Below are 16,760 nucleotides of genomic sequence, written 5' to 3'. Positions count from 1 at the left end.
AAAATGAATTTTTTTATAAAAAAATTAAAATCGAACAGAATAAATTGATAGATTAAAAAGTTTGATTTAATTTTATTTTTTAATATTTTTTTTCTTTAATAAGGTAAAATTTATCATCCTAATTATTTCACACGATTAATTTTATAATTATTTATAAAAAAATAAATTTTAAAAATTATAATTAACTATTAAAAAAATAAAAAATAATCTCAATTTCAAATTCGATTTTTATTCACTTTAATAAATATAATATCATCGCTCACGTCAAAATTCCTCATCCTTTCTCTGACCTAGTACACCTCCATAGTATTCTCTTCTCTTCTCTTCTGTGCCTTTTCCGTCGACGGTGAACGAAATGACCGCCGGACTCCTCTCCGTCCTCCACATCCCTATGCCCGCCTCGACGGCGTCCAATCACCCTACACGCCTCTGCATCTCCCTTCTGTCCAGCCGCTCCTCCATTCCCCTCACGCGGCGGCCTATCCCGCGCCCTTCCCTCCGTTCCTCCGCCCTCGTCTTTTCTCTACCTACCGCGTAAGCTTCCCTCCAGATTCCAAATCCACCCGTTTCGGTTTTCATTCGTTGATTCGTTTACTTGTTTGGTTTAGGAAACCGGAGATGGCTGCCGCCGAGAAGATCCCCAAGTAAGCTATGCTATAGAATAATACAATCCTCCTGGTATTTATTTCTTCTGTAGTTTTCTTTGCGTATCGAGGGTGGATTTGGTCTTGTTCTCTTGACGGTTAATGGCGGTAGCAGTGAATGGTGCAGATGGTCGTTGAGCGCCATAAAATCATTCGCCTTGGCAGAAGTGGAAGCTAGAAGGCTCAAATACCCTACTGCGGGAACAGAGGCCCTCCTTATGGGTATCTTAGTCGAGGGTCAGTTGGCTTTCTGCCACTGTTCAATGATTTTTGATTCACCTAAATTTCTATTTTAATTTCTTTTAAATAAAACTGATTAAACCAATAGTTGGAGCACTGTTTCTGTCATTTTTTATCCATGTTGCTTTCTTCTATCTTCGGTTTAGAAAAACTTTGCACATGTGCCTTTGCTATGATGGCTAGTGCATTCGCTGGACTTGGCTAGTACATACGCAATATTAACCTCGTATTAAAAACAATAAAAAAACTTTATTACGGATTAGAATATGGAAGAATCTTTTGCTATGTACTGGAATTGTTGCTTCCGAAAGTCATTACCTATTTCCTTGAGTAATAACAGAGAGATAGGAGACTGTCAGCTATCCGTCTTGATGAATTTATTGTGTTTTAATACTTTTAGAAATGATACAGGAGCTTGTTCTCAGAGTGAACGTTTTCTCAGAATTATACACTATGAAACAAATTTAATACAACAACATAACATTAACATGAAACTGGGGTTTCCATTTGTTTCAGCTAAGATGGATCTTATCACCATTGGCTCTAAGGCATACCATGTTTCCCATGTCAAGTGTTTTTATTCTTTGATCTGCTTTACCACCTTTCACTTTATCCATGGAAAATAAAAATCATGAATTTCTAAAAGAATTTGAACTTCAATGTAATAAGTATGTTCGTGCATACCACTGCAAAGTTGATCTTGCTACTTGATGATCTTCTCGATTGCTTCTGACCTTTTCTATTGCTGTGTTATGGTTTTAATCTCTGGTTCAACAAGCTGTAGGTTAATATAATATTTTATATCTATCTCACTGAATTGTCTTATCAACTTTTATTTAGTTGCATTGTAATGTTTCACAAGGCCCTTTTCAATATCAATCAATATAACACATGCAAATGTTCTGGCTCTGAGATGATGATGATTAGATGGAAAGGATGGAAATAAAATAATAAATGTTCACATTTGCAAATGCTTAGGACTTATGATCAATTCCATAGATGAAATTGATGACTGTCTTTATTGTATGCTTGATGCAAACAAGAAATGGAAGAAAAAAACAATTGAATTTGTAATTGATTTTGGTAATTATCCTATTTCATATCTCAGATATTCTGTTTATTTTAATTTAGCATAAGTTTATTGAATGTCTTTAAATTTGGTAATAAACATTTTATTTTGGTAGTTTAATGGCATTATTGTCTTTTTTAATTAGTGATATTTCATTTCTAATTTGGTTAAAGTTGACTCTATAAAAGTCATCATGTCTGCATAATAAGAAGTTTTGATTAATAAAATTCTCTTTAATTCTCTAGAAATTTCTTTTTAGTGTGAGGCACATTTCTGTGTATGAGATTTCCCTTAAATCCTATTTACTTCATCAATTTTATCCTAATCTTTTGTGTGATTGGATGGTTTGATTTAGTGGTGCATCAATTATTATTAGAGTTGAATTCTTATTTCAATCTCTTTGACATATTTCTATCCATCTACCACCTCTTTCGCTCCTCATCTGCCTCCGCTATCTTCTATGCTTACTCTATCCTTTGTCCACCACCTTGAAACGCTATGCTTCTTTACCCTCATAATTCTTTGTTACTTCATCTTCCATCCATCACTTATTCAACATGTGGAATCTCTCTTCCAACTCTCGTGTGCATGACGCCCACCGCCATCAATTTGCTGCTAATTTTGCCTTGTTACCTCGTCATTGCCACCATTGTGGCGTTCACTCCTTATGACCTTTGCTTCCTTCCTTGATTCCTCATTGTCTTGCGTCAATCACCTTCTTTTGATGGGGCTTTGTGCCCATTTCCTTCTCTAAACTATTGGGACCATGAGGCCTGCGGGAGGGAGAGGAGGAGGTTGAATAGAGTTTCTTAATTTTTAGCTTCACAAATACTTGCTAAAATGTTAACACGTTTAGTTCAAACAACAAAACAACAAAATAACAAAAATAAGCTTAGACATAAACACAAACATGAGCATGGTTCGACAACCTCAGCTCCTAGTCCATGACCTTCAGGTGGATCACCCTTGAATCAACTACTAATTTTCTCCTTTTTAGAAAAGTCTCGGAGGTGGAGAAACATCTCAATTTAAGATTACAATGAAGCACACTTAGAAAACTTAAGGAAGATTATAATAGAGCTCTCAATTTACTTGCAATGTTATCGGGAATTTTAGCCTTCATTCCTCTATTAGGTCCTTTTATAGCCTTCATTTAGTTTTATTACCGTTGTTGTTCAACGTTAATCACCCAACTACTAGGCTTTATCATTCAATTGCCTATAGTATCTGTTAGTTGATTTGATCATTGCTACTTTATCAATGACTACTACACTAGCTCCTATAGCAAAAAGAGTAGCACAATGCACGAAGCTCCCACCAATTTGGGTTCTGGGGAAGGGTCTATTATGCGCAACCTTACTCTGCTTTGCAAGCGACTAGCTCCTATAGCAAATCGCTTGAAATTTGTCAAATCAATCGACTGATCCCATGAGCAATCGACTCAGCCACAAACATGAACATTTTGTTCATTGGCTGATTTGCTTGAGTTAATTGGCTGTATAGTCGATTGGCCATCTAGTCGACTAGACCAAAACCACAAATTGGACTAAACCACAAGACTCCTTATTTCATCAGTTGATTGATTATATCCATCAATCGACTGGAGCCATCCGAAATCACAAATAGACAATTTTTTGTTTGATGGCTCAACCTTGAGTCCCCAACCTAAGAATTTGTCAATTGGTGTACAGTACTAGTCGATTGGTACACTAATTGCAATCGATCTAAGGTTGAGTTTGTCGATGATGAGATCTACCCTTGCCCATGTACAATTGCTCTTATCACTCAACACATCAAGAGTTATACTTGCCTCGAAGCATCTTCTATCAGACCTCATGTCCTTTGGATACACCCGAGCCCTTGTTTCATCTTTGTGCCATCCTTCACACTTTTACCATCAAAGTTCGCTACCTTAGCTTAGTCACTCTTCAATGCTCCTTGTTTTGCGGTCCCTCGGATATTCCATTGCCATTCTTTATCAATCTCCACAGACTTCAAGCGATGTATTCATCGATCTTGTGTAAGATCAAGATAAGCGCTAGAGGGGGAGGGGTGAATAACGTAAAAAGTTAAGAAATTTTTAAAAGCTTATTAGAAATGTAGCGAAAATAAATTTTTAGTTTTTTAAAATTAAATAAAGTTTGAAATAAAATACAGTAAGCCAAAATACTGAGGCAAGCAGACTACATATAATAGACCCTTTTTGGCATCCCGCATTGGCAGGAGTTTCGTGCACTCGACTACTTTTTATATATATATATTAATTACCTAATGCATTTATAAAACTCAAATAGTCATCATTAAGTGAATTGAATTTAAAGATAACCTCTAAAGGCTCTACGTCATTTGCCATTAATGAACTTTTAATTAAAATTAGGAAGTTGAGCATTATATAACTTTGGCTTAAGCAAGCTCTCTAATAAGATTTTAGAAATATCCTTTCATGATATTTTAGAAAATCCTCTAATGATATTTTGAAAAAGAACGCTAAATAAGAGTATTGAGCCTCTTGATGACAGAATCATAGATTACATTTTACTTACTCCCTTTAGACCATCTAGTTGATATTAGTGATAATTTAGGCTCACAACTTGCCAAAAGAGAAATTTGAACAACACAAACATCATCGACTAGTAATGCGGGCTATTTATATAAAATTGGTAAATCAATTAAGATTTTAGTTTGGTATGTTTCCTTTTCATGGTGAAGGGGAGCCTTAGTGCAACAGTAAAATTGTTATTGTGTGACTTTGTGGTCATGAGTTTGAATCGTACAAACAATCTCTTGTAATGTAAGATAAGACTGAGTATAATAAATCCAATGTGGTCCGACTCCTATTCGAGACTACGCATTGGTGGGAGCTTCATGTACCGGACCACCCTTTATGTTTCCTTTTCATGATCACTTCTGACTTTTATAGTGGCCACCCTACTAAGTTAATTTTCTCATTTGCTTCTATTTAGCAAATTGAGAGTTCCACTTTCATATGAGACGTATATTTGCTAGGAAAAAATGATATAATAATTATATAAAGTGCCTAGGATATTATAAATTCTCATATGACATTCGTGAATTTAAATTTTCTCATATCTACTTTCTAAGTATTTATATCTTATTTATTTAATCATATTGTGTGGAAATTGATTATAATGTTAGTCTATTTCATTTAACCACAATTTTTAATGGATATGATAATTTGTTGGTGGAAGCTTGAGCCTCAATCCCTATATTAGTTTGATCACTAGTTGCGCTTCTGTTAGTGGATCTTTTGGCATTTGTACTTTAACTCCTTATGGTTGTAACATATGCAAGGGCATCTCTTCACCCTATATTAAACTAAGATATTTTGTAATCATTGAAAAGGGTGACTACAATGGAAGAAACTAAAGTCAATGGCCCAAAGAAGGAAAAAAGTTACATCAATAACCTTGCCCATTAGAAGGGACATTTAAAGAATAAGATAATGAAGGGATTATGATTTTTCAAGGATAAGATTGCGATACTAATATTTCTTACTCACCGGGAAGTAGGGGTGGAAATTTGGGTTTGGGTATCCAAAACCCAACCCGGGTCAAGTAAAGTCCGATTCGGATATTACTTAAACCCAAATTTGTTATTGTCAGGTCGGGCTCAAGTATGATTTTTCCTATCCAAAATCCGATCGGGTACCCACCCATTATTATATTAAATTAAATCTAATTTATTCACCAATGTGATGCTGCTTTTCTTATTTCACAAGAAACAAATGTTGTTCATCAATATGAGTATTTCAGTATTGAGATGGGATGCTTTGAGATCAATAAAATAATAATTTAATCGAGTATTTTTTTATTAGGCCATATATTTTGTATTTATTAGGATGATATTACTATGAGTGAAAGTTTTGATAAAAATAATCAAATGTACTTTTATGATTTTATCTCTTTCTCCTTTTGCCATCCAAAATTAATTTTTGTTTAAGTTTTGTTAGGGGTATAAAGTTCTTCTTGTTTATTCCATTAATATTTTATTTTTTTAAAAGAAATTTATTGGGTACCCGACATTGGGTATCCGATATTACTCGGGTACATGACCACATTGGGTAGTGATCGGATGTATTTTTTTCCTACCCAATTATGACTACCCGAACTTGATAAAACCCGACCCACGCCCACCCCTACTGGGAAGGATAACTTCGTTAAAGATCCCACAACTTGTCCGAAGTCTTCTTCTCAGTGGAAAAAAATAATACAAACTAGGAACGAAAGGAAATAATAAATATGAATTTATAATTGATTTTAGTAATTATCCTATTTTAGGTATCAAAGTTTGGTATCTTTTAATTTGGTATAATTTTTTTTTTGATGGGCATATCTTTAAATTCGGTAAGAGTTTTTATTTTGAAAATAGTTTAATGGGATTATTTACTTTTTATAATTAGTGTTGTTTCCTAATTTGGTTGAAGTTGAGATTATAAAAGAGTTATCATGTCAAATAATGAGAAACTTTGATTAACAAAATTTCCTTATTTTTCACATAATTTTCCTGCGTTTGAATTTCTGTTATCTGTGTGAATACTTATCCACTTTATCAATTTTGTATTAATCTTCTGGGTGATTTAAGTGTTTGATTTGGTATTGCATTAATGCTCTACATTTCCTCATGAATTGACAACTGAATCACAGAAATTCTTGCTATATAATTCTTTAACAGTTACAGTCTTCAGCAAACTTGAGCAGTATGCCAAACTCCAGAAGAATTTGTTTATCTTTTAGTATTATCTTGACTCAACTTCTTAAATAAAAAACACTAAGGTATTCTATGATCTATAACGAGAACAAAGTTTGCAACTCAACTTTGAAAAGGTGCTTTTATTTCAATTTCTTAGCTTCACTTGCACGATTAAACTGTCTACTGTTTCCGAAAAATAAGGACGTTAATTCATTAACCTGGTTTTGTTTGAGAACATATGTTAAATAATAGTTATTCACTAATAATGGCTATTGGTGTTCCTCAGGAACAAACGATGCAGCAAGGTTTTTACATGCAAATGGTATTACTCTTTTTAAAGTGCGAGAGGAAACTGTCAAACTATTAGGCAAATCAGACCTTTTCTTTGTTAGCCCTGAGGAAATTCCCTTTACTGAATCAGCACAGAGAGCTCTTGATAAGGCCATTGATGAGAAACTGAAATCGGGTTAGTAGGTAACCATGATATCTAATTAATGCCTAATCTTTCCATATACTTTATATTTTCATATGGTAACTGTGTGAGCTTTCTTTTCTCTGTTTACTTGAACATGACCATAGCTTAAAATTGGAAAATGATCTGTATTTTGGTAGACCTAATTTAGCCAAATTTGATTTTGATTCGACACCTTAATGGCAGCTTGACCATTATCTATAGCAAGTTAGTTTACATTAGATACTATCGGAGTAGGCACTATGATATATTTTTTGGTCCACATTCATTTTGATAACAGTGTTTACTGGGACTAGTTATTTTTCAATTTTACAAGTAATGCATCTTACTCTATGTTAAGCTTATGATGAATGAGTACACACTCCATCTAGCTGTGACAATTGTTGGAATCACGAATACCTCTGATACTTTTTGATAGCCTAAAGATTGCTTTAGCGCACCTAGATAGAATCCACCGCATCAATCTACAAACATGTAGATCTAAAACTAAGGCTTTTAGAACACAAATAAACTTCCACCATAATGCCACATGCCCTCATCTAGTTTGATAGAATAGCATAAATACATAACAATAAAAATAATTGAGCGTTGTTTGGCTTGAGTATAAAAGTACAGTGAAAATTGATAAATTGATGTTTACACTTTGTATAAGACTTTCAATCCTCCCTGAACTTCTCTGTTAATGCAATTAGAAAAGTATAACTCTAAGCTACTTCTCTGTCAATCCACTTGGAAAAGTATATCTCTAAGCTCTTTCTGAACAGTTGAATTGTTCCTTTGAGTAGAAAGATTTTTGGTTTCCTACAGCCTCTAGATGCTTCTCAACGCTTCTTCTAAGCTTTAAAATATTTCAGTAGTAAGAGCTCTACTAATGTAGCTGCCACCATATGAAACCATACTGAAAACCATTAAATAATTTCTGTAAAAAAGTTTTTGGCATTGGGCCATAAACATGCATAACATGTCCAATATGTTGCCAAATCTAACAATCTTCACCCTAGCAATATATTGCTCATTACTTGATGTGAAACTCTAAGGTAATGCTACAAAGATATTCTACTTTTCTCAACTTGCTCCATTATTCACATTGAAGTCATTTGATTTATGTACCTGCCTTTGACTTAATCGAGAGAGTGTGTAGATAATTTAATGGATGATATTACTTGACCATTGAGAGAGATCCCTTAGGTCCTTCCACTTGTAGAGAATTAGCAAATCTCTTTTCGTCAGTTTCATGTTTTGAGATACACAGTCCTACTAAGCACTCAAGATGTTTGAAAACCATCTCATGTATTTTTGGGATGTCTTTAAATTTTAGGTTTTTTATAACCTTATTGTTATATGGATTTGTCTACCATGAATCACTTTTAAAACAACAAGTGTTTGTTCGTCTTTAAGGAAAAAGTTACTTCCCTCTCCTAAACTTATGGTTTTGATGATACATGCATGAGGACATGTGGTCATTGACTGACATTGAATACTTCGACATCAATATCGGAGCAATGGATTGCGTTGGAAATCAAGAGTGAGATAGGGAGAAAAGAGATATTGATGGAGAGAAGATACCTTGAGACAGAGAACATAGTGAATGTGGCGGGGTGGTAGTCAATGGGTGAGGCAGTAAGCATGCTTAGATGGATTAGAGAGAGTGATCATGGGAAGAGATGAGAAACGTGTGGTAGGCAATAACTGCGGGTGCAACAGTGGGCGACGAGTGATGCAATGGACGGTGGTTAAGGTAGCAAGTCGATAGAGTGGATCAAAGAGAGGGATCATGGGGAGAGGGGAGAGATAAGCATCAGGCGATGATGATGGGTGCAACATTCGACAGTGGCGCCAACAATGGGCAACGATTGTCAGATCAGGGAGAGGGATTGCACGAGATGTGCTAGGAGAGAAAAAGAGAATTAAATATAATATAATTCATGACCTTATAAAATATACTACTATTCTAATTAAATATGATTAAACTGAATTATTCTATATATAACTTTGGTTCAATTTTACATTGACCAAGATAAATCCAAATTGAGTGTGAACCTACTTGATCCTAATTCCCATGTCCGTTTGGTAGACTCCACTTAACCCTAAATGGATTTTAACTCGATCCTAATATTTAAAATATTAGTTTAATTTAACTTAATTAATTATTTATATATATTTTTAAAAATAAATGTAAAGTTTTTAAATAAAATAAAATTTGATATCTAAATATTTTTTTATGTGTTTAACTTTTGTGATGTCAATAGAGACCAAGAGAAATAGTGTTAGTATGCCAAAAACTAAAGTTCGACGAGAGCATGTTGAACTTCTCCTTCTTTGTGTATTCCCTTAGTTTTATTCGAATGTAAGAAACAACTAGATTCGACACAATGGTTTAATTAAATCAAACAGATATATTTATTTATTTATTATTTTTTAAAAGAATATTTTATTAAAATATTCTTTAAAATACATTACACTTTGATAATAATAAGGAAACATGTTATATAGTAAACTCATCCTAATTATTTGTATAAATTTTAATTCGAGTTAGTGTTATATCATTTTTTTATAAAAAAGATATATATTTATTTGCTTTTATCTAACAATTTTAGATTGTTCAACGTTTGAAACTTATATGAAAACATAACACTATATTTTTAAAAATAAAAAAAATATAAACACTCATTCATCTAAGAATTGTCACAAACACAAACACACACACACACACATTATATCAATAAATCAAAATCATCACTCCTTCATCCTTTAACTATATAATAGAAAATTTAGGCAATACTTTTACATATACTTAAAATGTAAAAATTACATTAATCAATGAATAATTTGAAGTTGAAACTTTTAGATAAATGTAACATGAAAATAAATGTATCATAATCAATGTCCAAAATCATCAATGTATCTAAAGATGTTGAAACTTAAGATCAATTTTCATGACCATTCTAAATGTGAGTTTTGAGATTTAACGCTTCTACATTAAAACTTTAAGGAAAATAATTAAGACTTTAATTATGTATAATAATAATAAAAATATAAATTTTGAATTTATATATTACTAATAATTATTGTAAAAGATTCAATAAGCATTGAACATCTCCCAAGATAAGTTCATATTCAACATCTCAAATATAACTCAATGACGAGCATCTATAACAATCAAATATTAATAAAAAATATAGTTAATATATTTTATATTTTAAAAAATATTGAAATCATATTAGCGTGACACAATACAGTATCAAATCATATCGTTTCGATTAGAGATTAAAACTTCGACGACAATAACAACAATCAAGCATTATCCTACTAAGTGGGATCGACTATATCAATCCTTTTACGTCATTGCGTTTAATATTACATCCTATCTATATTTAAATAAATTTTATCATATTTTATTGTTGTTAACCAATTCTTCTTTGGTTTTCCTCTTCATCATTTAATGTGCATATTTGTCATAATTTTACATTGCCTAACTAGATCATTTATTAGTCGTGTAAGTATATGTTCGTACTATCTTAATTATTTTTTTCGGAGTTTTTTCTCAATCGGTGCAATTCTATTTTCTTTCTAATGTTCTCATTTTTTATCCTATCTATCCACGTATGTTCACACATCCTCACATACGTGATTCTCATTTTCTGTTCATGTGCTCAAGTTATAGTCCAATATTCATTTTTATATAACATAGTAGGTCTAACTGTGATTTTATAGAACTTTCCTTTAAGTTTTAGAGGTATTTTACGATTATAAAGAACACTTGATGCTCTCTTCCATTTCAACTATATTGCTTATATTATATATAAGATATCTCTCTTAACTTCTCCATCCTCTTACAAAAACAATCTTAAATATTTAAAGTTGTTACTAACAGAAAATTTGTTATCTCCTATCTTAACAATTACTTTATTACGTCTAATATTGCTAAACTTAAATTCTATATATTCTGTCTTTACTTATTAAGCCTAAAACCTTTCACTTCTAGTATTTCTCGCTAAGGTTCAAGCTTAGTATGTACTCCTTCACGTGTCTTATTTATCAAAATAATATCATCTGCAAACAAGATACACTATGGTTAGTGAGTTTATCATGTGCAAACAATATTATCTATAAATAATATCGCTAAGATTCAAGCTTAGTATGTACTTCTTCAAGCTTAGCGTGTCTTAATGTGTTCAGTGAGTTTATCCATGATTAGTGTAAAAAGATAGACATTTAGAGTTAATTCTTGATGTAACCCTATCTTTATAAAAAATGCTTCGGTTAATACGTCTAGAGTCTTTACTCTTATTATTACTTCTCATATATATCCTTAATTATTTCAATATATATTCTGCTAATACTTTTTTTTATAATCCTCTATATAATTTCCCTTAGGACTTTGTTATAAGTTTTTTCTAGGTCTACAAATACCATGTGTAAGTTTTGCTTTTGATACTTGTCAATTAACTGTCTGAAAAGATGTATAACTTTTATTTTCGAACTTTCAAGTATGAATCCAAATTTAATTTTGGGCATCGTAGTCTCCTTAGTCTTTTTTTCTATTACTCTTTTTCAAAGTTTTATGGTGTGACTCATTAGTATGATGTATATAATTTTAGACATCTCTTTTGTTTTTATATAGGGGATTAATGTACTTATTCTCCATTGATTAGATATTTTTTCGATTTCAATAACAGGTTGAATAATTTATAAGTCATTCAATATCCTTCTTCCCTAGACACTTCTATATATCTATCTAAATATTATGTGGTTTAACTAACTTTTCATTTTACATCCCATTTAAAGTTTGTATAACTTCTGAAATTTAAATTCTACGATAAAAATTTAAATTTCTATACTCATTTGATCTACTTGAATTACTTAAGTTAAGTTGACCACCTAAATTTACATTAAAAAATTGATAAAAATACTTTTTCTATCGCTCTTTTATTTCCTCATCGTTCATTAGTACTCTATTGTATTCATCTGTAATGCATCTTATTCGGGTAAGATTTCTTATCTCTCTCACTTGCTTTTGCTATTTTATAGATATCCGTTTTCCTTTTTTTTTTATATCTAGTTGTAGATAAGTACTCAAAAGTTTCATTTTTAGCTTCATTCACCATTTTCTTGACCTCTTTCTTAGTTATTGCATATTTTTTAAAAGTTTTTTTTCGTTCTTACTAGTGTAGAATAACTTATAGGTTATTTGTTTTTCCTTCACTCTCTCTTGTACTTTCTCATTCCACCACTAAAATTTTTTATTTGGTGCACATTCTTTTAATTTACTGAGTACACTCTTGGCCACCATTTTCAACTTTAATACAATTTTATCCCATGTTATATTTCAGTCATTATATATTTCTCCTAATACTTATGTTTTACCCTCTTTTTAAATATATTTTGCTTCCCATCCTTTAACCTCAGCTACTTGATTATAAGAGCTGTGCACATTTTCTTTTCTATTGATACTATACTTGAGGTGCATATATAACACTACTGAGTTATGTTGGATAGTTAAATTTTCTCCAAAGATGACCTTGTAGTATTTACAAATATTTTATTTTTCTTCTTGATCATAAAAAGTCAAATTGTGACTTATTATTTGTACTTTTGAGCGTAATTAAATGTTCTTTTCTTTTCTTAAAAAACATATTAACTATTATAAGTTCGTATAAGGATAGTCAAGTGCATAAAGCTTCCATTAATATGGGGTCATGGTAGTAACTTTACTATTGTCCCAAAGCTCCCCTTCTATTATAAGTTCATATGATATCGCAAATTTCAATGTAATTTTTCCTTCTTCATTTCTTATTCCAAAACTATAACTCCCATGCACCTTATGATATTCTTCATTTTTTACTCTGTATGTCCATTTAGATCTCTTTCTATTAGAATCATTTTATTTTGATAGAATTTTTTGTACTACCTTATTAGGACTTTCCAAAACCTATATTTGATATTTTCATCTAATCCTACTTAAGGTGCATATATATGAATTACATTAATAGTTTATTTCACCACCACTATCTTGAGAATTATAATCCTATCCTCTTTCCTAACTACTACTATTTTATCCTTTAACGAACAATCTATAACAATACATATTCCATTTCTTATTTTACTCCTTGTGTACCATAATTTAAAATTTTAATTCTTTATCATTTTTGCCTTCTCTCTTATTCATTTTATCTTGTAAATATAAAATATTAATTCTTTTTCTAATCATCATATATACTACCTCTATTGTTTTATTAGTGAGCGTTCCTATGTTCCATATTCTAAATCTAAGACTATCAGTATTTCTATAATATTTATTCTTAGTCAACCTATGGTGTGAGAACTTTTACATATTTAATACTATACTTAAGTTCTCGTAGAGATATAACGGTCCTTATTGAGACATTGCAGTCGGACCTTGCAATATATTTCTTTCGAGGAACAATCTAGCATTACCATAATAGTTTGATAGATTTATTAAAAAAATCTATAAAAATCATCTGTGTTTAATGCTGATTGGTAATTTAATGTAACCCTTAACCTTTTTCAATCTAAGCTTAAGACCAACATCAACGGTTTAGGATTCAAATTTCGACATGACTCAAAATTTTAAATCTTGGTAGGATTTTTTTTTTTAAATTTTGATGATAAGATCAACAACATCCTCAACCTCAGTTCCTTGATTATTTGAACACTGCTTGAGCTTTTATGTTTTTCACTGGATTTATGTTTTGCACCTGTAGCACTGAACATGCTTTGAAGATATAGTTTCAAATCTAGATTGTCCCTTCCTACCCTCATTTTGAATAACTAATGCACTCTCACTCAAATATGATAGTAGTTTTTGTCTTTCATTTCATGTTAGTAACATACACAATAGCTTTACTCGTCATCTCACATTTCTTGCCAATTAGAAGTGTTCCTACCAAAGAATTAAACGAGTACAACAAAGAAAGTACTATTTTTGCCAAGTTATCATCTCATATCTTCCCTCCAACTTTAGCTAACTCAAAGTAACTTTTGACCTCACAATGCCCTAAAAAGGTTTTAGATGCTTCATCAAGAGCTCATTATGTGACATATGTAGCTTGTACAACATCTTGAGCTAGATGGTTAATTACATTGCACACTATATAATAATGCGCCTTCAATTTTTGCATATCTCATTGTGTTGTCTCATCGACCACCTATGAGCAACTCCACTTATAATATTTTCATAATTTGATGGAACTCACACTTTTGTCTTTATTGTATCTCAATCACTCTTTTTGTTATCTAACAGTTTGCTCCTCTCTGTCAAATAAATGTACGCTATAGACCCTACCACATTAAAAGACCTGATACATTTAACATTTGCAAAAGTAAACTAAACCTTTTATTAATTTTCTAAATAGATAACCACATGTTTTTTTTTTTTGAAATCCTTGTTCATCTTTGGAAATTTTGTCACAAGTTTTGACGACTACATTCTCACAAGCCCTAGATTCACCGCTTCAATATCTAACAGGTTCATCAGAACTAGTGGATTGAGTTAGAGACTTGCTCTGGCACAACTTTCTAGCATTGGTCACCAAAAATCACACACTTGCAAATCTAAAATGCATATTTCTAGATGCAGAATATCACAAAAAAGAAAATCAATTTTTTGTGGCGTTGCGTAAGCCTACATCCGTGGAGACAATTCGAAGTGTATATACTATGAGAGCAAAATTACAATGAAAATTATATCCACACGTTCGATAAGAAAACTTCTCAATCCCAATATTGATGAAAACAATTTGTAAACCTCACATTTAATGCTCTTCAAATACAAAAAATCTCTACCTAAGAAAAGTACCCTTTTCTCCGCAAGTGCTCAAGTCTTCTTTTAGACTCTAGAGTATTCCACCTATAAGAAATTCATGGTTTTAGCTATCACCATGCAGAACCATATCGAAAGCCTCTTAAAAAAAAATAAAATTAAAATAGATTCTATTCAATACCTTGTCATAGCCAAATTTGTAAGGCACAATATTTCTCTGAACCCAACAACAATTAGTCATTATGGGTTTTCAATTGTTAATCATTTTTCTTTTTAAACTGTGTTCACCATTATAGTTAAATCTTACTACGCTTGGTTGATCTGTCTTTGTTATATTGGTAGCAGGTGAGGATGGAGAGGTGACCACAACCCATATGCTTCTAGGTATATGGTCTGAGAAAGAAGAACCCGGCCATAAGATTTTGGCTTCCCTTGGCTTTGATGATCATAAAGCTACCGAGCTGGCTAAGCATGGTAAGTTCTCTAGCCTATTGCCTTTAAAAGAACGCGATTGTTAATTTGATCTTAATTAGCAAGACCTCGTTCACTTCAGGCTTTTAGTGGCTTGGGTACAGATGCATGAACAGATGGATGCCGTGAATTTTTTTCAGAGCTAGCACAATGCTTTGCAATGTACGTTAACATTTCTAGGTCTCAGATCCAAAACATGGCCTTTTAGCAATTTCTGTATCACCATTCAGTTAATGTTCATTATGGATAACTCTCTATGACCCAGCAATACTGTGTGGGTAAGGGAAACTTTGAATTGGGTTGCAAAGTTAAACATCTGACTCTACATTTCTTGCCAAGATAAATAAACATCTATCATCATCAGATTATATATAAACTAGTGGCGTTAGTATGGTTAAACGGTCCCTCATTCAAAAGCTTCAGTGTTCGATTGTATCTCTAAAGTGATTTATTTTGGAAGTAAATAAGTCCATTTCTTACGTGGTTATCGTTCTAAAATAACAAAAAATAATGCCTGATGCTGTTCCTTATGACTTGTTTATCATGAAGGACGAATTGTCGGAGGGGTGAATTGCATATGAGTTGAGATATTTCTCTTTATTTATTTGTATATATATAATTTAAAAATAAATTAATTTTCAGTGTATCAATGGATTCATTTTTGATTGATTTTATGGAATAAGGTTATCTTCCATCACTGCTTTGCACTGAGTTTCAGCCATCTACACTGACCTTAGGAGCTTGTGGTCGTGGCTTGGTTGGAAGCTTGCAGGCTCTTTAAAAACACACACACACACAAATCAATTTTTATTTTATAAAATTATTTATTTCATATAAATTTCCTTATGATTATTGATATCAACCTTGGAGTTATTTCATATAACTCCACCGGATTAGGGTTAGAAATAGAGATTTAGAATTCATACCACTTGGATTTCAAAATCTATAATGCTCAAAATTGCATATCATCATTATAGAAACATATGATTTAAAATCATACAGAGCGTGTTCGACTGATTTAACATAAAATATAATTTTAAAACAGTAAATCTACTTACAAAATGTTGTTAAATAATCCTTAAAGCATTTGACGACATTTAGAATGCGATATCACTTTTAAAAGTTGCCTTTTCATAGCTCGAAGAGTTCTACATGAGATTTACTTGAGTCTTTTGTGTGTATTCTTTAAGGTATATTTAGGTGCAAGGTAACACTTGGATTCACCCTCACATTCATTTCTCCTTATTTCTTCAATCTCAGAATTAGAATTGCTATATATTTTTTTTTATTTCATTTATAAATTTTTTATTATTTATTAGTACGGTTATTTTGTATTGGAACAGGGTTGGTGAGACTAAAGATGACGGTCAA

General features: G+C 31.8%; 1 protein-coding gene across 7 annotated transcripts; it reads left to right on the top strand.

The window, feature by feature from the left end:
- The first annotated feature begins 302 nt into the window (after positions 1–302).
- LOC141837538 (ATP-dependent Clp protease ATP-binding subunit CLPT2, chloroplastic-like) lies at positions 303–16,760 on the top strand. 7 transcript variants are annotated; one of them, XR_012602538.1, is made up of 7 exons: positions 303–534; positions 609–644; positions 760–881; positions 6,950–7,129; positions 15,261–15,392; positions 15,472–15,551; positions 16,733–16,760. XR_012602538.1 is itself a non-coding variant. In XM_074724940.1 (6 exons), exons 1-6 carry the CDS (start codon positions 356–358, stop codon positions 15,477–15,479), a joined length of 642 nt encoding a protein of 213 aa, XP_074581041.1. In that variant the 5' UTR covers positions 303–355; the 3' UTR covers positions 15,480–15,714. The 7 variants fall into 7 exon arrangements, 6 of the variants coding, with proteins under 6 accessions (XP_074581041.1, XP_074581036.1, XP_074581028.1 ...); XM_074724940.1 differs by lacking the exon at positions 16,733–16,760 and having other exon boundaries at positions 772–881; positions 15,264–15,392; positions 15,472–15,714; XM_074724935.1 differs by lacking the exon at positions 16,733–16,760 and having other exon boundaries at positions 772–881; positions 15,472–15,714.

The sequence above is a fragment of the Curcuma longa genome, chromosome 1, assembly GCF_044706935.1.
Source record: "Curcuma longa cultivar G26 ecotype Majalengka, Jawa Barat chromosome 1, ITB_CL_G26_1.1, whole genome shotgun sequence".
Classification (NCBI taxonomy): domain Eukaryota; kingdom Viridiplantae; phylum Streptophyta; class Magnoliopsida; order Zingiberales; family Zingiberaceae; genus Curcuma; species Curcuma longa.
The sequence above is the reverse complement of the archived record's forward strand: the minus strand, read 5'-3'. Positions and strand labels throughout refer to the sequence as shown.